Raw genomic sequence first — 27,337 nt, forward strand, 5'->3', positions numbered from 1 at the left:
TAATAAACGTAGAGACAGTAGCAGCTGCCTACCCAAATTATTCGCATGCTGCTGGTGCGCATTAAATCGTGTGTTTCTTACTTAACACTCGTTCAAGAATGCTCTAATTATCCATTCGGATGCGGCTCTCAGACGCATATAAGATTATATTCGTGCTGCAACTGCTGCGTATGTAAAGCCGCGCCACAATTGCAGTAGCGGAGAAATCGCGCTATTGTGCATTCTCAGAAGTTTTAATACATTCTCTACGTTGATGCTGCGTATATATATAGCGACGAAGATGTTGTTGCGCGTTACGCATTACGAAAAAAAAAAGAGGATCGAATATAACAATGAGAATTTACGCATTTCGAAACTACCGCGCGCGCGTGGCAAACACCTGTTTGCATATAGAAGATATAGTTACATGTATATGTAACGGCGGTGGCTAACGACAAAACTTAAATAATTAATAAATCGGTTTTTCCCACCGGCCACCACCGCCGCGACGACTGCTACTTAACGATCGGTTAACGATCGGCAGCTTTTTCTCTTATCGCTTCATATACTTAACCGCGCGCGGTAATGTGTGGATATAATGTGCGTCAATGCAGCGCAGCGAATACACATGATTCATAGATTTATATATATATAGCGTATAAAAATGATGATAATAATAATGAAGAGGAGACTCTCGAGTCATCGGTAATATAGCAATGAGATGACGATCGGAGGCTATACAACACGCAGTCAGTAGCTCGCACGCGTGCGAGTATATATCAGCGGCGCGTATAGTCGATATAAAGCTCGTATACTTTTAAATAAAAAGAACACCTTGTGGACACGAAAACGGCGGAGGCGGTTATAGGTAAGTAGCGCGCGAGAAACGATACACATCTAATTAAATAAAAAAAAATATACAAGACGTATGTATACTGCACTGTTGTGCGCACGTGCTCGCGTACTCCCTCTCGCGCTTTGAAAAAATGTCTCGCCGATTCGGTATAGGTATAGGCAAAAAAAAATAAAGTATGTACATCTGTGCAGCAGCAGCAGCTCCCGCTATATACATAAATGCACTGCACATGATACATACGTACCGTACATATACACACACACACACACACACAGCATTAATGTGGATAAAACAACGCGATACGCACTCCTTTCTCTGTTCAACAGCAGCAGCAGCAGCAGCAGCAGCAGGCAGAGTGACTCGCGCTCGTATATGCACTCCGCACAGCACATGCACATGTCTCGGCGCGTATCTCTTTCTCTCTCTGCCTCTGCCTATAAAGCGCGTGCAAAAGTCGCCGTCTCTGTTTCTCTTTCATTGGCATTATCATACACATATATATAACGTAGGCCTGTCTGTGTACGAGAGCCTCACTCTCGCGCTCACACACAGACAAACATATATATAGTCACAGCGGCAGTAGCAGCAGCAGCAGCAGCAGCTTAACACAGAGAGTATACGCGATTTTCAGTCTCACAGCGCCTCTCGTACGAGGCGGTTCGCTATTACACACACATATATATAACAAATATCCGTAATACACACACTTGCAACAATTACACACATATGCACACGAGTTTACTACTATTATATGTATAAAGACATACACACAAGTCACGCGAGAACAGCGCGCTTACCTATACACACGTATAGGTTCGACACCTTTTGTGCACCGAACGATCGCAGGCAGACCGAGAGAGGAGCAGTATGCGCGTTGGTATTTACGTATTATACGCACACCTACTACATCGGATGTGTCCGTATCTCGTAGCATTGTAACGCGCATTGTGTGTAGGAGAGGAGCTGCTGCCGATGCGTGGCCATATATATAATAGAATATATATGAAAATAGTGCGTTTTTCTATATAATACGCAGAGAAGCTGCTGCTGATGCTGAATGCGTGCTGTAGTGGTGTAGTTGTACAGTGTGCGAAATAAGTGTGTGTTGGTGCGCGTGCATACCTAACCTCAACGACGACGTTACTGCGCGCACACAGCACAGAGAGAGAGAGAGAGAGAGAGATCAGCACACTCTCGGTGCGAAGCAAATTTGCCATTTTTGCGATCTCGTCGTCGTCGTCGTAGTCGTCGACCGTGGTCGTGACTTGTGAGTGAGTAATACACAAGTGCTGGCCTGTGTGTGCGTGCGCGAGTCGATGTGCATTTTTAATTCGTGTCCATCTCTCGATTCCTATATGTTGATACTGTGCAGTCAGCGAGTAGTAGTGCGACATAGATGCCGAGAGTCTGTCGTCGATTGTTTACAAGTGTCAGGATAGGAACGGAGCCCGTCGTCGTCAACGCGGGAGGAGGATTATTCTTCTCTCTCAACGGTTGTTGTTGAACAAGAGATAAAGCTCGGTGAGGATCTCATATAGTGTTTGGAGCATTGGTTCTTATTTTTTTTTTACTGCTCCAAACCCCGAGAGTGTGTCTGTGATAACGCGCATATAGCAGCGTATACAAGTGTGCAAGTGCAACTCCCGACGTATACATAGTGTGTGTATGTGTGTGTGTTCGATACACCTCTATATACATAAACGTCGCTGCTGCTGCTGCTGTTGAATAGTTTATTGGTGCCTCTGTGTGTGCAGTGTGCTGCTGCTGCTGCTGCCTGCCTATATTATACGCTCCAGTCTTGTTTGTGTATGTCTGTGTCCGTGTGTACATGTCTGTGCGCGACAGAAAGAGAGAAAGAGAGACGTTAAGATGGCGTCACGCGTACGGCCGTCGTCGACGTCTACGTCGTTGTCATCGTCGTCGTCGTCGTCGTCAACGTCGAGCGATGACAATCTAGCTGCGGCCCGTTGTTTATTCTTTTTTGTCTTTATGCTTCAGTAAATTCATCGATATTCTGTATATACGTAAACGTCGCGCGAATACACACCAACGAGTATATCGCGTTACATGTATGTGTGTAGAGTAATGCATAAAAGACCGACACAGATGAAAGAGAGTAAATGCATCTCTCTTACTCTCCTCGTCAATTGCCGAAGAAAGAGAGAGAGAGAGAGAAAGAGGAGTCCGCGAATGATACATGCACTGCAAGGATATAACTCTGCAGTTTTGTGTCATTCAAGTCCTCTCGCACATGCAGCGTGCTTCATAATGCATCCTTGTCGTTAATTTCGCTCCGTTGCTGGTAATATTATACGTATATGCACGACTCACGGCGAGCGCATGATGTTTGGAGTTACCGAGACAGATGACGATTTGCTTATGTATATTGTTTTAGGAGTACGCGACGCGAGCGAGACTGTCTCTCTCTCTCTCTTTCTTTCTGCGAGAGTTACAGAACGTCTCCTACAATACACACACACACACATCCGTACGTGTATGCACGTATACTTGTACCCCCCGCAATGATTATGTGTGTGTGTGACAGCGTCCCGGCAGTTGTGGCAGTACGTGCCGCTATATATACACAAACGGCACATCGGTTAAAATGCACCGCGCTGCCGTCTGCACACATACACACACACAACGCAACCTTTGCTATTATTATTTTTTTTTTCTTATTTCTTTTCATTTGTCGCGCGCGCGCGACTATATACTCGAGTATATAATATAGTGCACTCGCGTGGTGTCCTTGGGGCGCTTCTCGCGTGTGCGCGAGACACTTGCTACTTTACTTGGCGGGCTCGTATAGCTATATACGCTATTTTTTATATTTCATACATTACATTATCGTTACGATATTAAAAGGCGGTTACGATACGTCTCTCTCGTCTCTGATCGAGACAAATGTCAAAACACGATGGTCGCCGAGCACCACGACGGTAATCCCTAATACCGATCTTTTTCTCTGTCTCTCTCCCTCTGGAACGTATATATATCGAGAGAAAGAGAGTAGAGTATAGAGACGCACACTCATCATATCGGCATATACTCGTCACACATATATATATATAGTCATCCTTGATATATATATACACGCATATATACTAGCCGTATAATATCGCTGCGCCTTTGACTCCACTTTTGCTTCTGCTTCTGCTAGCTAGATATTATAGTAGTAATGTGTCCGTGTAGTGTGTGTGCCTCGCTCGACTCATGCCCAGTATTATACCGCCGCAGTCGGTATCTCTGTCCCTGCTACTCGGTACATTATATGTGTGCGTTTGTAATTTATATATATATATCTATATACACACATTCTAACGGATGTATCGAAGAGTCATACAACACCCATGTGTGTGAGTATATATAAGAGTCGGTGCTGCGGGACCCCCTTAGCTCGTGATCATCATCATCTCCTCTCCGTCTCTCTCTCTCTCTCTCTCTCTTACTATATCTCGCGCAAAACCGAGCCGAGAGAGTGTGTGATTTACGCATTCCTCTCACACATGTGTGTATATAGGTATAGATATATCTATCGCTGCTACTCTCGCACACCTACATACATGTGTGCGAGCATGGCATGCATGTGCACGCACACGCCGCGTATATATAGGTACGCGATGATGTCTTGTGCCTCTGCTGCCTGCCAGTATATATAGCTTATACTTATAATACGTCTATATACATGTTCTTCATTCTCTCTCTCTCTCTCTCTTTCTGGCCGTCTTTGAACGAGAGACTTCGTTCTCTCTCTCTTCGTACTTTTCGTCGAACGTCGTGCGCGCTGCTGCTTCGCTATAACACATACATTATACATGCCTTCCTTTCCTTTTTTTTTTTTTTCTTCTATTTTCGTCCTTTTTTTCTCTCTCTCCGTCTTCTCTGTGTCGATCGGCACACGCTGTCGCTACTAGCTGCGCCGATGCTTCTGTGTATGTGTCTAGGATATTATTTTCCGCTCGAACTGTGAGTACCCAAGTTGACACAATTTGCCGATCGATTGAAAAGTTTTTTCGATGAGACACAGGCAGCAGCAGCAGCCGGCTATATAAGTCCGAAAACTCGTTTAGCCCCAACTTCGCATAGTTAAAACGGAGTTTATGTAGTGTGCGTGAGTGTGTTCGCCAGCCTGTGCAATGTGTGTATGTATAGTCGATGGTAAAGAGCTCTGGCTGACAGTGTTTTAAATGCAAGAGACTCAAGTCAATTTGTGCCCAAGTTTTGGAAGTATTTCAGCTGGCTCTAGTTGAAGAGCTTCGCGTTCGCATTTTTGCCTCTATGAGTCAATGGTTATTTTCAAAATCGAAAACCGCAGCTTGTCTTTCATTTTTATTGTTGTTATTTGCATTTGCAACTTTAATTCAACAACTCTATCCACAATGTTGAGCTAGGAACTGCCTTTTTTTCTTGCTGTTGCTTCAATTGATATAAGGAATGTGAATGTGTCTTTGAAAATGAAAATCTCTGTGTGACAGCTGAACAGTGAAACAAAGTATATTTTACATACTAAAACAGAGTTATTTGCATTGTTGAAAGGAAATTGTAGCTTAGAGGAAGTTGGAGCGATTGCATGCAAATAATTGTATCTATCTGCGTATACTTGATCGCTCATGGGTAAAATTAATAGTATTATGACAAAAATAAAATTTTTTTCTGGCTCATTCTTCAATCTTGTGTTCGCTTCGAGTTGAAATGATAACAGTTTATCAGTGAGGCAGTCAATGACACATTTTCATCAGCTGACTAACTTGTACATTTTACAAATTGTTTTCTTAATTCAATTCTGTTTGAAAGTATAAATGAGTCTTATTCACTTTCAATTATTTGTACTAGCAACAAGTAATAATTGAGTTTATTACTTTTCAATGCTCAATTTTTAAACTTTTGCCAATAATCAAATGTGAAACATTCAAGGTTTCTTCCTGCACTTTCAAGTGGTAGTTAAATTTTAATGAAATCTATTAAATTATTTCAAACTTTCATCAATGCTAAAAAAGAACACTGTCGGTTTGAAGAGTTATGACTAAGTTTTTACATCTATTGAATTGCAAAGATAAAAAGCTGTTAACACAATGAGTAATAAAATATTAAAACAGCCAATGAGCATTCAAGAACTCTTTTAACTGCCTAGCTATTGTGAAAAATACTATGTTTTATAATTGTGTGTACCAGAGTGTGTGTGTGTGTGTGTGTTTGTACTTGTTTGTAATTTACTTTATTGATATGAATTCATTACATCACTTGAGTACATTCATATAATTTAGAGCAGAGTCTTCAGTATGATGCTTATGAATTTAAAACGTTAACTCGTTCACTTTATCCTGAGCTAATTTTGAGACCATAACTATTAAGTAATAATTAAAGCAAAATTTTACAAGCATTACATGAAACTATTTTATTTTCCAGGTTCTGCTTCAGTCTGTCTCGAGGGGTATACATATGAGCGCTAGTTCAAAGGAGGTATCAAGCTAGATGCCTTACTCACTACTGTTACCACTTCACAGCCTAGGCTCAAGATCGTAGCCCTAGGTCAATCAAGTCGAGTGGAGGATCTCCCCTCGACCCGCCGCACAGCAGCTCTCATCTTGCTCTGAACCACCGACCAGATCAGCACAACCACAGAAGAATCCAATCATGAGGGAGTTCAAGGTCGTCGTCTTGGGCTCTGGCGGCGTGGGCAAGTCAGCCCTGACGGTCCAGTTCGTCTCGGGCTGCTTCATGGAAAAGTACGATCCCACGATCGAGGACTTCTATCGCAAGGAGATCGAGGTGGACAACTCGCCGTGCGTCCTGGAGATACTCGACACGGCGGGCACGGAGCAGTTCGCCAGCATGCGAGACCTGTACATAAAGAACGGCCAGGGCTTCGTCGTGGTCTACAGCCTGACGAATCACCAGACCTTCCAGGACATCAAGGCCATGAAGGAGCTGATCACGCGCGTCAAGGGCACGGAGCGCGTGCCGGTGCTGCTCGTGGCGAACAAGCTCGATCTCGAGCACCAGCGCGAGGTGGACACGACCGAGGGCAACGCCCTCGCCCAGCTCTGGGGCTGCCCGTTCGTCGAGGCCTCGGCGAAGAACCGCACGAACGTCAACGAGGTGTTCGCCGAGATCGTGCGCGAGATGAACTTCAGCCCCGAGAAGGAGAAGAAGAGCTACTGTTGCTGCAGCGTACTCTAATACTTAAGGAAGCCGCCGCCGGTGGAGCGTGACTATCCCATGTCGTGAAGAAGATCGTCCTCGAGAGAATGAAGATGATACGGACGCGGAGGCCGTATACACACTGAGACACCACGCCGTGGGATCGTGATGATGATGATGATGAATCGAATCGAATCGAACGTGTGTGTGCGTGCGTGCGTGTGTTTGTTGTGCGTGGCTTTTTCAACAAAACGAAGAAGAAGAAGAAAAACTAGTGCGAATGTGTGTTACAGAAATACAGAAAAAAAAAGGAACAAAAACATTAAACAGTGCTCTCACCGCGCCGGCGCGCCTCTTTTAATAGTATTTGTAAATCGAAACAGAAAGCAACAAAAAAAAAAACAAACAAACAAACAGCAACAAAACGCAGGTGTAATTATATATATTATACAGTTGGAAAGGAAATCCTTTTTTGTAAAATACCGAGCAAAACAAACTTTATACATAATTAAATTTAAGGCAAAAAAATAGGTGTTTTTTTTTATATATATAAATAATAAATGAAAAAAAAGGAGAGAAACGCGTGTGAGATTTCTATACAAGTTATTATACATAAAAGACGCAGCAAGTGTGTGTGTATTTGTGTGCGTGCAAGGGAACGTGTGAGTTTAGGACCAATTTGCGCCGATTCTACTATACCTATATATATAAATAGATTATATATATTATACATACGATGGCATTTAAGTTGTTAAGGTTGTTGCATACATAAGTTTTGAGAGCACAATTTGGACGCGCACTCGTTAATTATTTTACTATAATTATTAAATAATTACTATTCGGCGTTTTCTTTTTTAATTAATTTATTAAGCCCAATGAAAAAAAAAGAACTTGGATTAAAAAAAAAAGGAAGCTTTGTTACGCATGGTTGTTAATTTTTTCGAGCAATTTTTTCCCTTTTCTATCTTTTATTTTTTTTCTTTGTGCTGATTTCTTTGTAAAGTTACAATGTTCAATAATCTATCTGTCGTGCTCGAACCAAAGCTGTAAGCGAAAAAAAAAAGTAAAAATAAATGGCGCATTTAAAAAAAAAATCAATTAAATGTAAAAATGAAAGCAGAAAAAAATGTATAAAATATCGAGCGATTTATCCTTTATTTATGACGACGGCGATCGATACTTCTCGTTTTTTTTTTTTATTAAAAAAAAGACGGATTTCAATGGATCAACATTTTTTTTTAAAACGTATTGTTTCATTATGTCAGTCGAAATCTCAATATCATTTTACAGCTGTTAGGAACACTATTATAATTGTAATTATCATAAAAAAAAACTATTATTATTTATACATTTATTTATTAATAAAAACAAACTATTACATAAACTTTTGGTTCTACGATGCTGTTTTGCTTGTCTATGTTTTTCCAAAACTAAAAAATAAAAGAAAGAGAGAGAAATGTCAATTCCAACCAGGAGAGTCCGCGTCGAGGCCGAGCCTCTCTCTGTGTGCGATATCATCCGAAACGAAAGTCAGGAGGGGTGTAAAAAGAAGAGGAAGAAAAAAAAACCCGTCGCGGTGAAATATTTATTGCGAAAAACGATGTTTCATAGACGCGCTGCCGTACACGAGCTTTTCGCGCGTCGTACACAGTATACGTATTGTATACGAGAGGGAGAGAACAATTTGGGAGGAAGTGTCGTTGAACCAAGAGGGGGATATTATAAAAAAAAAGTCCGTTGTTCGTCGTCGTCGTCGTCGTCTGCGAAAGGCGTGCACGAGATAACGGCGCGAAAAATCTTCCACTTTTCTCATGAGTCGGTACATTCTTGTTTTCTCTCTCTCTCTCTCTTTTGCAAGTCGCGATTTTAATTTATATGTATTATATTTTCAACGATGCCTCGAGTAAACAAAACTCTGCCACATATACGGCCGCGACGAGACACGCAAGAGAAGATGAATAATGCATATGTGTACGTTCCAAACACGCGCGCTTAGGATATCGATTATTAACGCGCGACACACACAGAAAGTTTTTAGATTTTTTTTTTTCACCCGTAAGGATGTGTTGCGAGACGCGAGAATATTTTTCTAAATGACACACACACATAGGTCGTGCAAAATATTTATACATATTGTTATTGTATACGTAGTTGTAAAGAAAGAAAAAAGATCGAAAGAGCTCTGCACAAGAGAGAGACTGTGTGCAGTGATATAGGGACGACGCATAGAGAGCAATTTATATTCCGGCGCATATCATCCTCGAGAAAAGAGCGAGGCCACGATTACAATATATATAATAAAATAGTGACGAGGAGAGACGCGTGTGTTTGAGTGTGAATGTTATAATATATGTGTATACGTTCGAATGAAGAAAGATATACTGTGGATTTTTCATGCTGGATCCTGAAAGTTTCTTCGAGTGTTGACTAAAAAAGAAAAGTAATTAATTAATTAATTAATAAGCGCACCCCGCGCTATTGAATCGTTGTATAAAAAAAAAAAAAAAGAGAGAGAAAAGAAAATAATGGACACACAGAGTCGTGCAATTTTAATGAATTATTACGTCGGGTCTCGCGTTACTTTTTAATAATAGTCGATAATTGGCATAAACGAGCTTACATACACGACGTGTGTAACTTTGCACGCGCGTACACGTATATTCTTCTTTCGTTTTTTTTTCGTTTTGTTTTATTTCGTCTTTTCTCGTTACACAAACGAACCCATCCCCGAGGATAATTGTCGGTGTTTTTATTTTCTTTCACACACATTTTTATTATTATTATTATTATTGTTATTTTATATATCGGCCTTTTTCAAAGTGCACACACTTGTATATTGTTATCCGCTGTGTAAATGTGTAACAAAAATAATAACGATAATGCTAATAATAATGATGTAAAAACAAAACGAGAAATTAACTACGCACCAGACGCAAAAGGCGTGCGACAAAATTTATATTTTTTACACTTATAAAAAAGAAATAAATGAAATAAAATAAAATCCCAGAGATGAATGTTTAAAACGCGAACACAGAAAACGAGCGAGAGAGAGAGAGAGAGAAGTGGTAAAAAAATATCACGCTTAGTTAAACGAAGTTAGAGATAACGAGTGCGGGGTACGTATGGTCATCTTTTCTTTCTTTGTTCTTGATTTTTTTTTTGACTTGTAAATACGCTGCGTATAAATATAATAATAATACAAGCCAAGAGTCGGCGGGTTATCATTATCGCGTTACTGTACACGATTTATGCGCACGATAAAAACTATGAATGTTGAAGAAAAAAAATGAATGAAATCAATCGAGACACGTAAGATGCACTTGTGTAACGGAGAAACCCAAAAAATGTGCATTGAATATCGTACGGGAGTAAAAAAGAAAAAAAAAGGTCAAAGTAACACGTCGTCGTCGTCTCTCTCTCTCTCTTCTCTCGCGGTTTATTGACACGCTCGCTCATCTTCTCTCTCTTCTCGCGTAATCTCCACACACACACACACACACACACGAGGAAATGCCCTATCTCGACGCGGAGACGACTATAAAACGCGCGACGTAATAATAGAAATATCTTTTTGATGTACAAAAGGTCGGAGGGGGAGAAAAAAAAGAAGAAAATTTTCATCCGATCGAATTTTTCTCGCGTCGCTATTATTATCGTTATTATTATGTACATTCCATACAATTTTCATCGGTCGCGCTGCTATAACGGGGCGGGGAGAGAGGGAGGCAAATCTCGAGTCGCATAAAAAACAGCCAGTTCTCTTCAACGGGTAATCTAGTCATATAGAAAAAGAATAAATAAATGAATAAATAACAGCGATGCGCAATGAAAAATCGAGGGGAAAAAAATTAAAAATCAGCCAGCATCGATAAACGGGGCGCAACATCAGCAGTATATATTAAATGTATAAAGCGAGTCGAGAAAATATAAGAGAGAGAGAGAGAAGAGACGCATAATAATACACGCATTGTGTACAGTTGTATATGAATATTCAGCAGCAGTGCTCGAAGAAGAGTTTGTCAATCGTTTGAAATAAAAAAGAAAACCTGTACATTGATGTTATATTAATATACGGTGAAAAAAGTGTCAATAAATTTTCATACAATTTGGGTTGCATCATCGATCTCACACCTTCCTTTTTACTTTTATATTATATTAATTATTATTGTTTGAACGCATCGATGTAATTTGTACATAACGATAAATACATCGTTACGGTAGCGTGTGCGCATCGTTTATTTATTTGCTTATTTTTTTTTATCGTTGTATAGCCCACGGGATATAGCAAAAAAAAGAAGAAGAAGAAAATAATAATAAAAAGAGGAAAGAAGCGGCAAACGCAGAAAGTACATTTATATTATAAAAAAAAATAAAATAAAATAAAATAACGTAACGTAAAAGAGGTAAAAAGATGTAAAATTCTGCGTGCATCGAGTGCGAAGTTATGTGTATAATATTGTATGCATATGATTGTATTATCGATCGTATATAACGCGCGCGCGTAGTGTGTGTGTGTGTACGTGTGCTCGCGCGAGTGTGTAAATAGAGAGAAATAGCGCAAAAAAAAAAAACAGAGTGAAGAGGATACGTTTTTACCATACACACAGGCGGAGGAGGTATATAGGACGATACGAATCGAATTTAATGTATACATACATGTATACACACACGCGCACCAACACGTATATAGAAGCCGCGACGCATTAATCTTCGTTTAGACGTGCGGCAAGGATTAAATTTATTCAACGCTGTTTTTTTTTCTCTCTCCTCCCACATACGGGCCCCCCGTGTACACGCGCGTTTTATATACGACGCAGTGATTAAAATGTCAATATATCGTCGAAATCAAATTTTTTCTCATTGTTCCTCTATTTTGCGCGCAAGCGTAATATTTTATAACGATCAAACGGAGAAAAAAAAAGGAAAAAAATTCGTTTTGTTTTTTGCCCCCCAATCAACGGATCGGCCGTCGATACGCGTACACACACCGTGCAGTGCACACACCACCGTCCCCCTCGTTACTTCGATTCGGTGTAAATGTAACAATTTTTCGTTTTTTTTTTATTCCTATACTTTTTCGCGAGCGCGAAAGAAAAAAGCCCGGAGTTTTAGAACGTATCGTCATCGTTATAATTAGGATGAATGAAGCCATTGAACAAAGTTGAAATAAAAAAAAGAAGAAAAAGAGTAAAAAATATAACCCAAGTGGGCGAGACGTTATAATTAAAGTGTAGGATTAAAAATCCCAGAATTAAAGAAAGAAACGAGAAATGAGAAGAAAATTATATTATATAAATATATGACGTGCTTAGGTACGCCTCTGATTATATTCAGGGCGGCGAGAATTTGTATGTGCAAGTGGCATTTTCTACGATAGTGCGTGCGAGATAGAGAGAGTGAAACATTAATTATTAGGAATTTATGTATAACTTGTTGATACGATATTTTTTTTGGTGCACATTTTTTTATACCGATGTATATTTGCAAAGTAAAAAAAAAGAAAGAACTAAAAGAATGCACAGAGAAAAAAACAATTTCATGCCGCGCGCAACGATTGTGAGAAAAATGAGTGGAGTCTAGTTCTTTTTTTTCTTATAGTTGCGCCTTTATTGATGTCTTGATTGTTTTATTCACAGTTTGGAACATATTTTATGGTACCTTTTCTTTTCATTTGGCATTAAATCGCACAAACAGAGTTTTCCCGAGGAAACGAAAAAAGAACAATTTTTTAAATCAAAAATGTACAGACACGATTTAGCGAGTAGAGATTGCGAGAAAAATTATTTGTTGTGACCGAATTTCGCATTGTTGTAATCCGCGAGTGACGACAAAAACAAAAGAAGTAAAATTAGAAAAAAAAACCAACAAATTCGCAGTTAAACAATTGGATTATCAACTGATCTTATGTATATATTATAATAATATGAACACGATACAAACAGTTTATATCCTGTGCAATATACATAATAACTGCGTTTTTAATCATTTTTCGAGCTATGTGCCCTGCCTTGATTTGGAAATTTTATACAGTGTATTACAGTGAATAATAAACTATTATTATTATATTATTAATACTTGGTCGTTTTTGCATTTGATTCCCTTTCAGAAGAGTCTTATAATTGTTGGTTGTTGCGTTTTGTCGTATAATTATATAATAATGTGAATGTATATAGATATAATTATATACTTATACTCGATTCTTTTTTTCCATTTTTTGCCTTTGCTTTCATCTAAGATTAACTATATTTGTTTTTTGTTTTTTATTCGGAAGGAATATAACAATTTTTTTTTCATTAATATATATATAGATTCATTTTGATTTTTTGATTACATTTTGTTGGTTTTTTGGTTTTATTTTGTTTTAGAAAGATTTCAATTTTAGAGTGCATCATGTGAGTTTATATATTAAATATTTGTTTTAACTATAATATAGACGAGTCGTACAATTCCATTGTGAAAAATGGATAATAAGTAATAAACAACTTTCATTAATAGATTAACATCGAGTAATTTGTTCTCCATTAAAGTATTGTTGTATTGTTTTTCATACCATTTCTTGCTTAGTTTGTGTATTGATTTTTTTTTCATTTTAAAAAACATCGAGAAGAGAATTTTGCGCATCATTATAGAATTAATGTTTGTTTTGTTTTTTTTTATATATATCGTAACGTCTTGTTCCTTTCGAAATACACGTTCATATAAAAAATTAGAAAAGAGAGATCCACACTTACGAGCTACATGCATATATCCCACGTATTAAATATATATTACAAATGTACAGAGTTAGCAGCGATTGCTCGCGCGCAGTCTTAAGAGGTCTCCTCGGTAATACTACTCGTCGTCGTCGCCGTCTCCGTCGTCGTCGTCGTCGTCGTCGTTGGTGGCTCCTCGTCGACTTGCTGCTGCTGGCGCTGCTGTTGCTCTGTCTTGAAGTAATCGGCGAGCTTCCTCATGAAAATTTCGCTATTGCCTTGCTTGTCCAGCACCTCCTGCACGAGGTCGTGGGCCAGCCACAACCTTAGGCCGAGGGGCGTGTGTGGGCCCGCGTACGTGCGCAGCTGCTCGGTGTAGCTGCGACACTTGGAGCTGAACATCTCCAGGGCTCGCAGCTTGTGCGTCAGATGCAGCGGGTGCTCGTCCATCGCCATGATTAGATAGTCGTAGGTGGGCGCCACGACGGTATGCGTCACGCTTTCCTTGAGTATTATCACGTGCTTGTCGAGGCTGCGGCAGATGCCCTTCTGAAAGGCGTCCTTCTTGGGTATTTGTACTTTGGGAAGAAACTCCTTGAGGCAGTTGACGAGAAAGACCAGGCTGTCCTGTGCCGTGCACTGCGGGAACTCCAGGCAGAACAGCATGGTCTCGAACGTCAGCCTGACGAGCGCGTCGCAGTACGCCTGCTTGCTGTTGTCGGCGCAGTCGATGATCTCGCCGGTCGAGTCCAGCAGCTCGTTGCCGTACTGTATGAACTGTTCGCGCGTGCACTTGAGAAAGACGTAGCGCAAAAAGTCCTCGGTAAACGAGTACGACGCGGAGGCTCCGTCCGGTAGCTGCTGCTCGCAATCCTCCTCCTCCGTCATGCGAGATCGACGCAGCTGATCGAATCGGCCGAGCGCCTCGAGCAGCGTCAGCCTGTAAATCGGCTCGTCCTCGGCCGACGTCGTCGGATACGGCTGGAGCACGTGCAGATAATTCGAGTCGAGGTGCTCGTACGGCTCGTGGTCGGCGGGCTCCACCTCGCAGAACAGATGCTCGAGCACCGCCGTGGCGAGCAGCAGCAGCTCCTCCCGGCAATACCTCCACAGGTGATCCGACCTGTACAGGTAGTCCAGCTTGATCTCGAGCTCGCGTATCAAGGCGTTGCGACAGTCCGGCGTGTAGCCGCCCTTGAGCTTGTACAGCTCGACGAGGAAGTACTTGAAGAAGGCCGTGTTGTACTTGTCGGGCGTGCAGCGCAGCAGTGGGATGAATATCTCGCCGACGATCTCCGCGGGCTCGCAGAACTCGTAGAGCATCTGCAGCAGCCAGGCGAGGCAGTTCGGATCCCAGGCCGGCTCGTTCTCGCAGATCTCGCGCAGAACTCTGATTACCAGACTGACGCTGCTGGGCGACTTTCTGTACTGATTCAGGCGCTTCTTGTTGAGATACCTCATCTCGTTGAGAAGTTTGCTACCTGCGAAGCGAAAAGGCGAATGAAAGTTTTGAAAAATTGGTTTTCGCTTTTCGTAAGCTTACCTTCCTCCCTCTCCGAGCACTTGGCGTGCAGCGACTCGACCAGGCTCTCGTTCTTGCTGTGCGTCCGTATCTTGAGTATCGGCAGCAGCAGCATCAGATCGTCGTGGCTGACCGCGACCCCCGGATAGTCCGCGTGTCCAATTGACAGTTTCAATAAAATTTTCAGCGTAGGCCTCGTGTTTAGGCACAGATAGAAAAGAACCGCGCGCAGATTCTTGGCACTGGAGAAGCTTGAGTTGTGCGTTATGAAGCGCTCGAAGTCGCTCGCGTCCACCACGCGCTGCTGCTGCTGCTCGGCTTCCGCGGCCTCGCGATCCTCCGACCTCATGATCGACTTGATCGTGATCTCGTATAAGTCGCCGATGTCCTGCGCGACCAGCGCCTTGGCCAGGCACAGCGAGTAGGTCTGCAGCTTTTCCGTGCTGCTGCTGCCGCCGCCGCAGCTGTCGCTATTGCTGTCTTCTTGCGGCTCTTGGGCGAGCTCGTTGGCCAGATGCTCGAGCAATTGCTCGCAGTCCTCCTTGCTCAAGCTGGATATGTTGCTGTCTATCGCGTCCACCGTCGAGTCGTCCCAGTCCTTATATCTACGAAATAAAGCTACGATACAGTCTCGTCTACCCTCCTTAGCACCATGACACAGGTCCGTTAGGTCCATCGATTCGATGTTGTTCTCGGGGTCAGGTTTCGACGCGATCTGCTGGAGGCACTCCAGCAGGTGGCCGTACTCCGCCACGTCCCCGTACTCGTCTCTCGTGTTCTCGATGAAGAAGTGACACTCTAGGCCGATGGCTCGTTGCAACGTCATCGACGAGTTGTCCTCGTCGTCGTGCTCCGTCCAGTTCATGTAGATATTGCAGTCGATCTCCTTCACGCGCTTCAGCAGGGCGTTGAACAGCTCCCGATTGATCTCCGACAGGGTCTCGTGCAGCGAGCCGTCGTCGAGCTTCTCGTACAGCTGCCAACCGAACGTCAATTTGTACAGATTCTCCATGTCCTTGGGGATCTCGATTTTCTTCGACCTGCTAGTGACGCACATCCTGACGGTTTGTATCAAAATTTTCAGGAGTATGCCGTATCTTCTATACCTGTCCGACTTTTTCGGTACGTCCTTTAATTTTAGAAATCTGAAAGTTATGAGAACAAGAAATAAGACATGATCAACATCTAATGAATTAGTTTGAATGTTCAATAGCGCTCTACTTACTTGACATTATTGAACTGTGAAAGAAGTTCTTGAAAATTTCCAGCTAGTTTTTTTGAGTTTTGAGCTATATCCTTAGTCTGACTACCGTTATTTCTCAACAGAATGAGCTTTTTATAGATATTGGGTACTATATTAGATAAAAACTTGGAAGCTCTCTGAAATGTGAGTAGATCAATGCACCTTGGTAAAACCTCAAGTATCTCATTGCACAGATCCAAAGGGAAGTGTAATATTGACTCTGCTAGAAGATCATCGAATCGTATCCTCCACAAAATTTCAATAAACAGGTAAGGTGAGAAGGGCGGCTGAATGTCAACCAAATGGCCGACTCTTACATCATCAGCCAACAAATATTGCGAGGCAAAGTTTGTGTTACAAATAAGGTAGATGAACGCTTTGACGCTCAGTTCAGTCTTACGGAGAAAAGCACCTTTAGTGGGTATGTAATATATCTGGCAGAGTTTTTCCATCAGAGCGCACAGGTTCTGTATGTCTGTGCAGGTCTTCTCTGTCGAGCGCGAGGTAATGAATTTGAAACTAGATTCAGAATCCAGTACCACGGTCCTCTGCTGCAGATCTGTATAAAATTCCTCTATGGAAGCTAGCGTTTCTGGGTCCTTAATTTCTTGGTCCACCATGGTGCTATACATAAAAATCATCAATTAAAATATGATCCAATGAATGGGACTTTCAAATTTACCAACCTTGCTAATTGCTAGTAGATTGTCAGGATAATGAGAAGGCTAAGTAAAAAATATTATGAACACAATTCCTATATCATCCAGAATTCCACAGTGATTTCACCTGAAACAGACGCATAAAATATTTACTGATTGTATCTCTTGCGATGGTACATAACACACATACACACACATAGCCACGTTATTATGTACTTTATTTTTTAATCAATAGAAAAGTCATTTACAAAAGCGTGCGAGTTTTTTGCTCCGGCACGAAAGCAAGGCTGGAGGCGGCTAGCCCTCCGCCGCTGCCGCGGATATATGTGTAGCTACGCAGGGGCAGCGAGCAAAAAGAGGGGAAATGAAAAAAAAAAAAAAGTGTCATCTTCATTATATTTTTATATCGCGTAGGTATAGCAACACGAAGAGAGCCATGTGCTGCACTCGAGTCTCTCGCGCGCGCGAACGAACGAAAGAGAGAGAGAGAAAGAGAGAAAGATAGAGACAGGGAAATGAACTCAACCACTTGTGAATTTGCAGTGTTGTATGTGTATACATAGAGAGACGACGACGACGACGACTACGAAGAGCGAACTGCAAACTTCAAGCAGAAGAGTATATTCGCTCTCTATCCCGCGATTACATCAATGAAAATGTCGATGAACCCTCTACCTACGTAGGTACTCGAACTTTTCGTATAGAACTCAAATATCTCCTGTGCGATGCGCGGGGGCAGCAGGTAATGGAATTTCGCGTCAGGTGCTGCGTCGTCGTGCGCCGACGGGGGCGGACGAGCGAGCGAGAGAGAAATAAAGTTTCGATACGTACGAATAAAAGAAGGTACAAAAAAAAAATAGAAAAGAAAAAGAAATAAACGACGAAGAGGCGAGCGCCAATTAACGTCCGTCACTCACGCGTTATTTTCTACTTTTTTTTTTTTATTCTACTGCTTCCTATCTATAATGTGTAAGCCGCGTGCGCGCTCGAGGAAATAAACAATGGCTTTAAGGTATATATAAGTATAAAACGCACGTGGAGCTCCACTCTATATATTGTGTACTATAACTGCATCGTGAAGGCTCTCGAGGGCTTACGTTTACTATTACGTAGTTGGGAGAACAATCAGAAACGAGAGATACCCGAAACGAGGCGTATCGCATAGGTATGTATCAGAGGCAGCAGCAGAAGAGAGACGAGACCGACGGTGATGCAGCAGCAGCAGCAGGGCAGTGGGTATACGGAGAGCAGCGAAATGATACTCCCACTTTGCGCCATATATACACATATACATACACAAATTCGTACGATTCGCAGGCAGCAGTAGCAATAATTACGATATAACGCCTCGACTCTCCGGTGCACACGATCGCGACTCGATTATATATCGCGGAGGGGAATGATCAAATAAGTTCATACGTATATGTATGTATGTAATGCATGATAATACGTACTTTATTGCGCTTTTCTGCTGCGTATTATATTAAAAAAAGTCGTCCACCGTCGTCGTCGCCGCCGTGTCGAGCAGCGAGCGAGATATCAGTCTTGCATCTGCAGTCAATATATCAAGTGTCTCTCGCTCTGCTCGTCGATAGGCCTCTTCTTTGCGAGTCGACATAAGCTGCCAGCGTCGTCGATATTCACGTCAAGTTTCCCTCTTGATACTCGTGTATACCGCGCGGTGGTGGTTTTCTATTGTGTGTTACTGTACGACGTGCACTTCGGCGCCCGGGGCACTTTTCGATATTCTCTCTATACTTGAGAGCTGCTGCTGCTGCTGATCAGTCGTGTTTCTCGCGCGCGCACAGTGCGTGTGCATGCAAAATATTATACAGGTAGATAGATATATCGATAATATATAGTTATAGGCCGCGCGCATCAAGTACCACGATATACTTAATAATCTACTACTTTTGTATTTTGTATTATTATTATTATTATTAGGAAGAGAGCAGCACGAGATATTACTATATCGGATATTATAAAATAATCAACCGATAGATATAATAATGGTACGCGCTTGGCTGATGGACGATGATAGCGCGGCCGACCAGCGGCTCGAGCACCAACGCCAACCGGCCGTGTTCCTCGATCTCGAGGAGCTCCTGCGACGCACTGGCGTTGAGTATTTTCAGGTTAGTCGCCCGAAAGCTGCTGCTTCTATGCTGCCTACTCGCGCACTACTCTGACACATTTATATTGGTATATGTATATAGATAGATATATAGAGACGAGAGCGTCGTGTGCTGCCACTGGCACACACGCGCTCGTTGTGCCGCCGCTGCCGAGCTGCCTCGCAGTACGGAGCTGCCTGCTATCCTGACACATACACACACGCGAACGATACTTATGTATAAGCATCGCGCGAAGGTACATAACACACCTATATGCGCGTGTATCGATATACGATGTCTCTCGCCGTTTCGCCGCTGCCACCACCACCACCACCACCACCACGCTTGGTATCACCAAAAGCGTCAACGCGCGCAGTGCAGTGCAGAGAGAGAGAGAGAGAGAGCCTCCCCCTAGAGGAGCTCTATCGAGCAAAAAGCTCGCGCAAGTGCAACGGCCATCCCCTACCTCCCTCTCTCTATCTACACTCTACACTCTACACCCCCCAACGACGTCGACTGTTGCAAAGAGACGACGGTGATAATAATCATGGGCCTAGCAGCACACATGTGCAGCGCACAGCACCGCCGGGATTCGCGGCGGCGGCGGTCGAGCGGCTGCTGCCTCCCTCTCGCCTATACCTGCCTGCCACCATATAGGTATATAGGTAGGTAGGTATATACGAAGGGAGGCAGCTGGAGAAAAAAAGGAGCCGAGCGCGCGCGCAATAAAACGGAGATATATTATATGTATAGGTGGAAGGACGAGGCACACTCGTGTGTGTGTGTGTGTGCGTGTGTGACATGCCTGCAGCAGCGGCAGCATTGCACTGCCGAGAGAGAGAGCGGCTTTGTTTCGATCGATCGAATCCATATGTACTTGTTGATGCCAATATTTACTCCCGCCTTTCGAACGCGCGACGATCGAGGACCGACAGCTTCCCTTCTACTTTTTTTTTCTATCTCTCTCTTCCTATGCACGTATGGCGCACGTACCTATTCACTTTGGCGCGACTTCAAAGGCACATCTTTACCCTCTTCTCTCTTTTTTTTCCTTTTTTTGCATTCATCGTTATGTGCATGCGAGAGCTTGCAGCTCGAAAGCTCCTTTTGGTCTCCGAGCGGTGCACACGTATAAAGAGTACAGTAGGTTGCCCCGTGAGAGGCAAAACGAGCCTGCACAGGCCTTCTATCTCTTTGGTCCTGTACCTGTATCATACCTGCACACACACACACGTGTGCCGCCGCCCCGCGCCCGACGAGAGGATAAATGTATTGATTTATCGGTCTCTCGATAGGTGGCAATTTTGGGAATTCGCGCGCCGCCACCCCGAAACCTGCCGTCGTCTATATATACCTCCTATTGCATGTGCAGCGTCATGATATACCGCGTATACTGTGTATAAATCGCACCCACACACACACACACGCGCGCGCGATGCGGTGTATACGGTGCAAAGTCGTTATATCGTCGTTGTTGCGCGAGCGAAGAGGGGGATGATGATCGATTAATACGATATCGGAAAAACGGTTCGAAGAAATTTTTTTTTCCCATAAATCGATGAGACTCACTTTTTTTTTCATTCGTATACAGATCGACGCGAACAACTACGAGACGGACGAGACCCTGGCCAAATTGAGAGAGGAGCGCGGTTACAGCTACGAGGACGAGATAACGTGCTCCAAGGAGTGCTTGGCCAACTACGAGGAGAAGGTGCGTGTGTGTTTGGAGCCATCGTCGTCGCATTCCATTTATTTTCATTTATGACATTAAAATATTTCATTCTCTTTTTGGGACACACAGCTCAAGAACTTTTTCACCGAGCACCTGCACACCGACGAGGAGATACGCCTCGTGCTGGCGGGCTCGGGCTACTTCGACGTGCGCGACCACCTGGACGACCAGTGGATACGCATCGAGGTGCGGGCCGGCGACCTCATCATCATTCCGAGCGGCATCTACCACAGATTCACCCTCGACACGAATGTAAAACATTACTAATATTGATATGCCTGCGATCGTATATACAAATATAAATACGACTCCCTCGCGTGTGATTACTTTCTATTTGTGTTTCTGCGCAGGATTACATAAAAGCCAAGCGCTACTTCGTCGGCGAGCCTGTCTGGCTGCCCTACAATCGCCCGGTCGACCATATGGACTGTCGTAAACAATATCTGGATCGCATGCGCCAACGTCAAAGCCAGTATTAGAGCTGCTGCTGTTGTGTTGGGGCTCGTTTAATTTTCGTGTATTTTATCATTATCATACATACGTATGTAGAGCAAAGAGGAGGAGGAGGAGAAGGACACAAGGCAATCGTAAATTTCGTCACCCCCGCCGCCGCCTCGAGCGAGAAAGAGGATTGTAAATATTTGACAATGCGAAATATCTCTGATATCAAAGGAAAAACATGGAATGATTCGTCACACAATTTTCTTTTTTTTGTTTTTTTCATGATTTTTATTTACGATGTGAAAATGCGTAATAAAATCGTTCAATTGCACTCGTAACAAAATATATAAACGTAATTATTGTACGATGATGTAACGCTTGTAAAATCTCCTGTACTCTTCCGATGTAATTATTCGCAAGCACTCGAATAAAATTTACACTTTTTTTTTTTTAACAATCTCTAAACGAATCATTGAAAAAATAACTGAGTAGCGATAAATTTTATTTGGTGATGAAAGTTCGAGTAAAAGAGATTCGTGAAGCGCTGAATTTTGGTTGGGTGATTGGTTTTTTAGTCTATATACAAAAATGTTGGTTTTTCTTTCTTATTTACATACATAAGGATGAAATTTTTAGCTTGCCACGTCTAGAAATTTCATTGATTTTTGTTCAAGACATCGTTCTTTTTTTTTTTTTTTTAATATAAAATTAATCAAGCAAGTCGCTGATGTCGTACATATTGAGGGTATGTCGCAGTTGAGAGCCTTAAATTAGTTCGAAGTTAAGTTGCACAAATTAATTAACTTCTTAAGCACAAATTCGAAACGTTTTATCACGAGATTAATCAAGTATAAGAAATTAATTTCTTTAAAAGTTTAACTGTAGAAAAAAGTTGATTTTTTCTGTTTTTTTAGTCAGAGTTGTGACTCGTTATTTTCATGTTGCTTCATAATTAATTTCAGAAAATTAATCAAACATCAAGGGAATTTTTTTTCTTAAAGAAACGATTAAATCTAAAATAGTATATACAAAAAAAGTTAAATCTAAGGTAGTCTAGGGCTCACATTTAATACTTGGAGATTTAAAAATCAGCCTCGACAGAGAAGTTATTTTCTCCCTTACTTCTCTCTTGCATGACTCCCCACTTTTGGTATTCTCCAACTTTCTTTTCAAAGAAATTTGTCTTTCCTTCCAATGAAATTTGTTCCATGAAGTCGAAAGGATTCTCCGAGTTGTAGACCTGTAAATAATATAAAACATCGAGTTAAAAATCAAAGTATAGATTTTTCAAGAGTCTGGAGGAAATTTATCAAGAATACATACCTTAGGCATACCGAGTTCGCGCAATAGCCTGTCCGCTACAAACTCGATGTACTGACACATAAGCTTACAGTTCATGCCAATCATTTCAACTGGCAGAGCGTCCGTCAAAAATTCTTGTTCAATTGCTACTGCATCCTTAATAATTGAAATTACACGTTCTTGTGTTGGTTTTTGAACAATGTGTTTAAACATAAGGCAGGCAAAGTCACAATGTAATCCCTGTAATTGAATATAAAGTTAATACTTATTCAAATTATTTTAATACAATGATTCAAAGTTAAAATGTTACCTCATCGCGAGAAATTAGTTCATTGCTGAAAGTAAGTCCTGGCATTAAACCTCGCTTCTTCAACCAAAATATGGCAGCAAAACTACCACTGAAGAAAATTCCTTCAACAGCTGCAAAAGCTATAACTCGCTCAGCAAATGTAGCACTCTTATGACTGATCCAGTTCATAGCCCAGTTAGCTTTCTTGGTAACACAAGGTAGAGTTTCAATTGCATTGAACAAGTAGTCCCTCTGAGATGGATCAGTAATGTAGGTATCAATAAGAAGTGAATACATTTCTGAGTGCACATTTTCCATGGCTACTTGGAAGCCATAGAAGCAGCGAGCCTCAGTGACTTGAACTTCCTGGCTGAATCGCTCAACGAGATTTTCATTGACAATGCCATCAGAGGCAGCAAAGAATGCTAATACATGAGAAATAAAATGTTTCTCGTTGTCATTCAACTTTGCCCAATCGTGCATATCCTTTGATAAGTCTACTTCTTCGACCGTCCAAAATGAAGCCTCAGCTTTCTTGTACATGTGCCAAATATCAGGCCATTGAATGGGAAAGATCACGAAACGAGAAGGATTTTCCTTGAGCAATGGCTCCAGTTGTGGATCAAAGGTAGAAGTGGTTTCTTTGAACTCAATTTTTTTGGCAGCCTTGGAATTTTCATTCTGTAATTGAAATAGAAGATAAAAAATTATGATTAATTACAAAAGATAAAAATTGCTGTATCTCAAGAACTCACATTAACTTTGTTTGCACTTTGATAAGTGATAGTAGGAGAAACGCACTGCTTCTTAGGAGAAATCTGTAAACAAAATGAGAACTGTTAAAAATCTGATTTGGTTACACAAAGCTACTAAGACTAACAATGTAAATGATGTATGAATTATGAAAAATGATATAGAGAAGTAAGCATTAAAAATGATTTAAAACATACTTTTTACTAACATTGAATAAAAGTATGAGATCAAGTGATGGTATTGCACGATATTGTATGGCATAACGAATAAACTTTTTTGTTTAATGGTAATGAAATCAAACACTGACATCAATTTCTATAGAATACTCACTGTCCAGTGACAGTTCATATTTGGATATTTTAAGATGACAATAAAAATTTCAACTAATATCGTCCGTATTAACAAATGGCAAGGTCACATGGCCTAAGGTTAACACACAAATCATATGTTGGCTTGTTGAACACTTCATTGCTCGGTCATTTGCTGATGCAGAGCATCGAGACAATCGGATACTATATCATTGTTGGATCTAATTACAGCCAGCACAACAGAATATCACCATCGCGAATGGCAACAATAATTTCAAAGCTTAACTAGAACCAAAAACAAAGAGCACTCAAGAATTTCTCTTGTAAGCATATATAGTAGCGGATCGCGGCGACTTTATCAGTCGAGCAAATTTGTCAATAACTTTTAAATAAATTTTTTTTAATAATTTCACGATAAGTCAAGTTTGGTAATGAATATTTCGGAGAATGAATTATTTATCAGTCAGCCGAGGATCAACTTCAATCAAAAATTTGACTTTACCATAGAATCGATTTTTATTGATTTTTTTTATGAATGAAAAGTATGAAGTAATATCGAGAAGTAATAGCTAACATCACGTAGGCTCTTGAAAATCAAATATAACAAGGAATTGACGCATTAAAAACGACGAGGATTGTCGAAAATTTCAACTGACATAGCAGCCTGGAAACTAAAATAATACATTAAAATGCGATTCTCGGTGTACCGTCTATTTAAAACGAATCATCTTTGAGGCGAACACGCTCTCGAGGTAAATTGAACATAGCAAGTACTCCACGTAACGCGATGGACACACACGCATGATTTTTGTGCGCGCTGAAAATAACACACGACGGCCCGACGACGACTGTGTGTCAGTGTGTTTGTATCTTCGTCGGCGCGCGGGAAAAAGCTGCTACTACTGCTATCCGTTATCACTGCGGCAACGCCGCGTCCGCGCGTTTCCCGCGCAAAATTGTTTATCGCGGAGAAATTTTTTCTCTTTTCCATTGGGATTTTAAACGATGGGCATTTAAATGGACAAAATTTTCCGAATGGTGCCCGAACGCTCGAGATATGACGCGCAAGTTTGGGGACGAACGAAATTGCCTAAAAACACGCAACCGTAGGACCGACTCGAGTCGGCGAAAGAAAAATGTTATACGAATGAAAATTCAGCGAGTTTCGTATGATGCAGCTATTTAAACGATGCGACATTTAATTATTAAAGGTCAAATTGTATAACTCACGGCATTTTTCAACGAGATGTTCTCCAAACCCAGCTGCACGTTTTCCTTGGTCGACTGCTTCAAAGCCATGGCGATATCAAAATTTTCGTTTGTAAATTGAATATAAACGGAAAAACTCCCGAAGTCGAAGTCAAAGGTAAAGTTATCGATTGATTTTCTGTTATCCTCCTTGGTATGAGGACGATAACGGTCAAAGATTTGTTGCTTTCTTCAGAAAAGAAACGTCTAGTTCGACTCGCAGAGTTGGAATGACGATCGGGCGGCTCGTCGACTCGTCGGTGCTTGCAACGCAGCGGATGAACGTGTATATGTGTGCGCGGCCGCCGCTTGTATATATTATGGGGTGGGGATCGAGATCGCACAACTCTGTGAAATTTGTTTGACGGTTATATATACAGGCTAAGTCTACGCGATGGCCTTTAATCCTGCCATGATATTTGACGAAATCGTAACGACGTTGTGTTATCGGAGATGCCGACGCTCGATTGCAATTTTGTATCACACGTGTATGGGATATCGTGTCTACATGAGCGAGGAATTTCGCGACGACGAGACTCGTTCGCGCGCCATATTTTAGCCGGTCATCGAAGCTGCTTATAGTTTTGGCGCGTAATTTACCCGCCAAGAAGCGATATATAATTACCCCCGGCGATGTTTTGTGTTCGTGTCCACTCCCACGTCTTTGTCAAGTACCCGTTTCTAAAGCTGATGCAATGTTAGATCTTTCAAAACAAGGCTCCGATTTCTATTTTTTGATTTTTTTCCAAGCGTCGTGCACGGATTTTAAATTATCAATGAACAGTCATCATCATTAATTTGACTGCAATTTGTTTACATTTTTTAGCACATCTTCAATGGTTAAAATCATCATTTTCTTTACCGAAGCCATCGAAAATTTTGGAATCGCGCGATCGAGTGTACGTTAGGCGATATTCGAAGTTTTTGAAAGTTTTCGAGCCCTATAAAACTTTAATAATACATCGTTGCCAGGCTTCTTACTTCCTTTGTGAAGTCTCGAACTTCCAACGGGCTTGGTTTTTTCCTCGCCTGAGTCAGGCCTCTTGCGCGCCGCAAGGAAATATCAAAATAGAAAAGAAAGAGCAACACCAGAGAGCAGATGCCGATGCCTTTTGTATACGAAATTTCGGCCTGCGCGAGCTGACAGATCGAATTTTTTTGTATACAGGCACGTTCGTGACGTCACATAAGCCAGTTTCGACAAGTTCGAACGTGAAACCATCACACTCTGTGTATACGTATGGGTCCCATGAATGACATATGCTTGAAATGAAGTTTGTTTACAAGCGCCGCCACCAAATGTCAGTTATGCATGGGTCCCACCGACACGTCACTGTATACAACGACGATGCAACTGTTTTAGCTTTCAGCTGCGGCCCCCTGTGCCTCTTGTCTATTTGAAAGTTTCATTTTTAGATTCGGAAATTTACTCAGAATCTATCGGAACATTTTTAAAAAATAATCTATACGTAGTAAAATCGTTATTATCGGTTTGATTTAAAAGTAGTATTGAATATTTACATTGAACATTAATTTCAGTAAAATCGTTGGTGGCAAATAATTTTACATGTCAAGTCTTTGACAGCCTTGGTTAAGAAGTATTTTTTTATAGGTGACAATTAGGACGATGGAAACTGCTACTTTTTATTTAAGTTCAAATTATGATTTTATCGAATTTATAATAGGAAAATTAAAATTCAAAGATTTATAAGTAAAAACATGGACTAATAATTTATGTAAAATTCTTGTTGATTTATTAAAAAATGTTTTAAGCAAGTACGCAATTGGTACAATCAAAAAAATATACATATTATATCGATTGCACTATTGTATGATGCAAAGGCAGTTTATTTTCTTATATATGTTTCAACATCCATGTTTTTTTAAACTTAATTAGTAATTTCAAACTGTCTCTTTTACATTTACATTATAAAACACATTTATCCTCCAAAAGTGTCTAGAACTGTTAGTGATTCTCTTTGAAATTCATGAATCTAATTTGTCATAGTAACTTAGAATAAACAATGCTTGGGTAATTTACGATTTAAAGCAAATAAA

The 27,337-nt window shown here is 41.4% G+C and overlaps 4 protein-coding genes across 15 annotated transcripts; 2 read left to right on the forward strand and 2 right to left on the reverse strand.

The window, feature by feature from the left end:
• Positions 1-755: 755 nt before the first annotated feature.
• On the forward strand, positions 756-7,437 carry LOC106659527 (ras-related protein Rap-2a). Of its 7 annotated transcripts, none has more exons than XM_014382109.2 (2): positions 756-847; positions 6,242-7,437. In XM_014382109.2, the coding sequence occupies exon 2, from the start codon at positions 6,470-6,472 to the stop codon at positions 7,013-7,015; it is 546 nt and encodes a 181-aa protein (XP_014237595.1). In that variant the 5' UTR covers positions 756-847; positions 6,242-6,469; the 3' UTR covers positions 7,016-7,437. The 7 variants fall into 7 exon arrangements, with proteins under 7 accessions (XP_014237595.1, XP_014237598.1, XP_023319129.1 ...); XM_014382112.2 differs by lacking the exon at positions 756-847 and adding an exon at positions 1,451-1,712; XM_023463361.1 differs by lacking the exon at positions 756-847 and adding an exon at positions 1,451-1,708.
• A 6,044-nt stretch (positions 7,438-13,481) lies between these two features.
• LOC106659626 lies at positions 13,482-18,633 on the reverse strand. 5 transcript variants are annotated; one of them, XM_014382257.1, is made up of 5 exons: positions 18,547-18,633; positions 17,120-17,219; positions 16,416-17,057; positions 15,212-16,335; positions 13,482-15,149 (listed from the first exon to the last, which is right to left on the reverse strand). In XM_014382257.1, exons 3-5 carry the CDS (start codon positions 17,051-17,053, stop codon positions 13,786-13,788), a joined length of 3,126 nt encoding a protein of 1,041 aa, XP_014237743.1. In that variant the 5' UTR covers positions 17,054-17,057; positions 17,120-17,219; positions 18,547-18,633; the 3' UTR covers positions 13,482-13,785. The 5 variants fall into 5 exon arrangements, with proteins under 5 accessions (XP_014237743.1, XP_014237747.1, XP_014237746.1 ...); XM_014382261.2 differs by lacking the exon at positions 18,547-18,633 and adding an exon at positions 18,190-18,270; XM_014382260.1 differs by lacking the exon at positions 18,547-18,633 and adding an exon at positions 18,128-18,196.
• Positions 18,634-18,837: 204 nt separating this feature from the next.
• Positions 18,838-21,833, forward strand: LOC106659628 (1,2-dihydroxy-3-keto-5-methylthiopentene dioxygenase). Its single transcript, XM_014382264.2, has 5 exons — positions 18,838-18,927; positions 19,037-19,227; positions 20,798-20,917; positions 21,008-21,190; positions 21,289-21,833. Exons 2-5 carry the CDS (start codon positions 19,102-19,104, stop codon positions 21,415-21,417), a joined length of 558 nt encoding a protein of 185 aa, XP_014237750.1. The 5' UTR covers positions 18,838-18,927; positions 19,037-19,101; the 3' UTR covers positions 21,418-21,833.
• Positions 21,834-22,041: 208 nt separating this feature from the next.
• On the reverse strand, positions 22,042-25,547 carry LOC106659627 (ribonucleoside-diphosphate reductase subunit M2). 2 transcript variants are annotated; one of them, XM_014382262.2, is made up of 5 exons: positions 25,262-25,547; positions 23,726-23,788; positions 22,992-23,651; positions 22,703-22,921; positions 22,042-22,619 (listed from the first exon to the last, which is right to left on the reverse strand). In XM_014382262.2, the coding sequence occupies exons 1-5, from the start codon at positions 25,328-25,330 to the stop codon at positions 22,461-22,463; spliced, it is 1,170 nt and encodes a 389-aa protein (XP_014237748.1). In that variant the 5' UTR covers positions 25,331-25,547; the 3' UTR covers positions 22,042-22,460. The 2 variants fall into 2 exon arrangements, with proteins under 2 accessions (XP_014237748.1, XP_014237749.1); XM_014382263.2 differs by lacking the exon at positions 25,262-25,547 and adding an exon at positions 24,054-24,086.
• Positions 25,548-27,337: the final 1,790 nt, after the last annotated feature.

This window comes from Trichogramma pretiosum, unplaced genomic scaffold, assembly GCF_000599845.2.
Source record: "Trichogramma pretiosum strain Unisexual culture from Peru unplaced genomic scaffold, Tpre_2.0 scaffold39, whole genome shotgun sequence".
Lineage (NCBI taxonomy): Eukaryota > Metazoa > Arthropoda > Insecta > Hymenoptera > Trichogrammatidae > Trichogramma > Trichogramma pretiosum.

What these genes read in the sequence shown, in the direction of transcription:
- LOC106659626 (XM_014382257.1), bottom strand. Translation starts at nt 17,053, where the DNA reads ATGGTGGACCAAGAAATTAAGGACCCAGAAACGCTAGCTTCCATAGAG. An exon ending in TCACAGTTCAATAATGTCAA is followed by an intron (nt 16,336 to 16,415) that starts GTAAGTAGAGCG and finishes CATAACTTTCAG; the next exon opens with ATTTCTAAAATTAAAGGACG. An exon ending in GTGCTCGGAGAGGGAGGAAG is followed by an intron (nt 15,150 to 15,211) that starts GTAAGCTTACGA and finishes TTCGCTTCGCAG; the next exon opens with GTAGCAAACTTCTCAACGAG.
- LOC106659628 (XM_014382264.2), top strand. Translation starts at nt 19,102, where the DNA reads ATGGTACGCGCTTGGCTGATGGACGATGATAGCGCGGCCGACCAGCGG. An exon ending in CTGGCGTTGAGTATTTTCAG is followed by an intron (nt 19,228 to 20,797) that starts GTTAGTCGCCCG and finishes ATTCGTATACAG; the next exon opens with ATCGACGCGAACAACTACGA. An exon ending in GATTCACCCTCGACACGAAT is followed by an intron (nt 21,191 to 21,288) that starts GTAAAACATTAC and finishes GTTTCTGCGCAG; the next exon opens with GATTACATAAAAGCCAAGCG.
- LOC106659627 (XM_014382262.2), bottom strand. Translation starts at nt 25,330, where the DNA reads ATGGCTTTGAAGCAGTCGACCAAGGAAAACGTGCAGCTGGGTTTGGAG. An exon ending in ACATCTCGTTGAAAAATGCC is followed by an intron (nt 23,789 to 25,261) that starts GTGAGTTATACA and finishes TTTTGTTTACAG; the next exon opens with ATTTCTCCTAAGAAGCAGTG. An exon ending in AAAGTGCAAACAAAGTTAAT is followed by an intron (nt 23,652 to 23,725) that starts GTGAGTTCTTGA and finishes TTTCAATTACAG; the next exon opens with AATGAAAATTCCAAGGCTGC.
- LOC106659527 (XM_014382109.2), top strand. Translation starts at nt 6,470, where the DNA reads ATGAGGGAGTTCAAGGTCGTCGTCTTGGGCTCTGGCGGCGTGGGCAAG.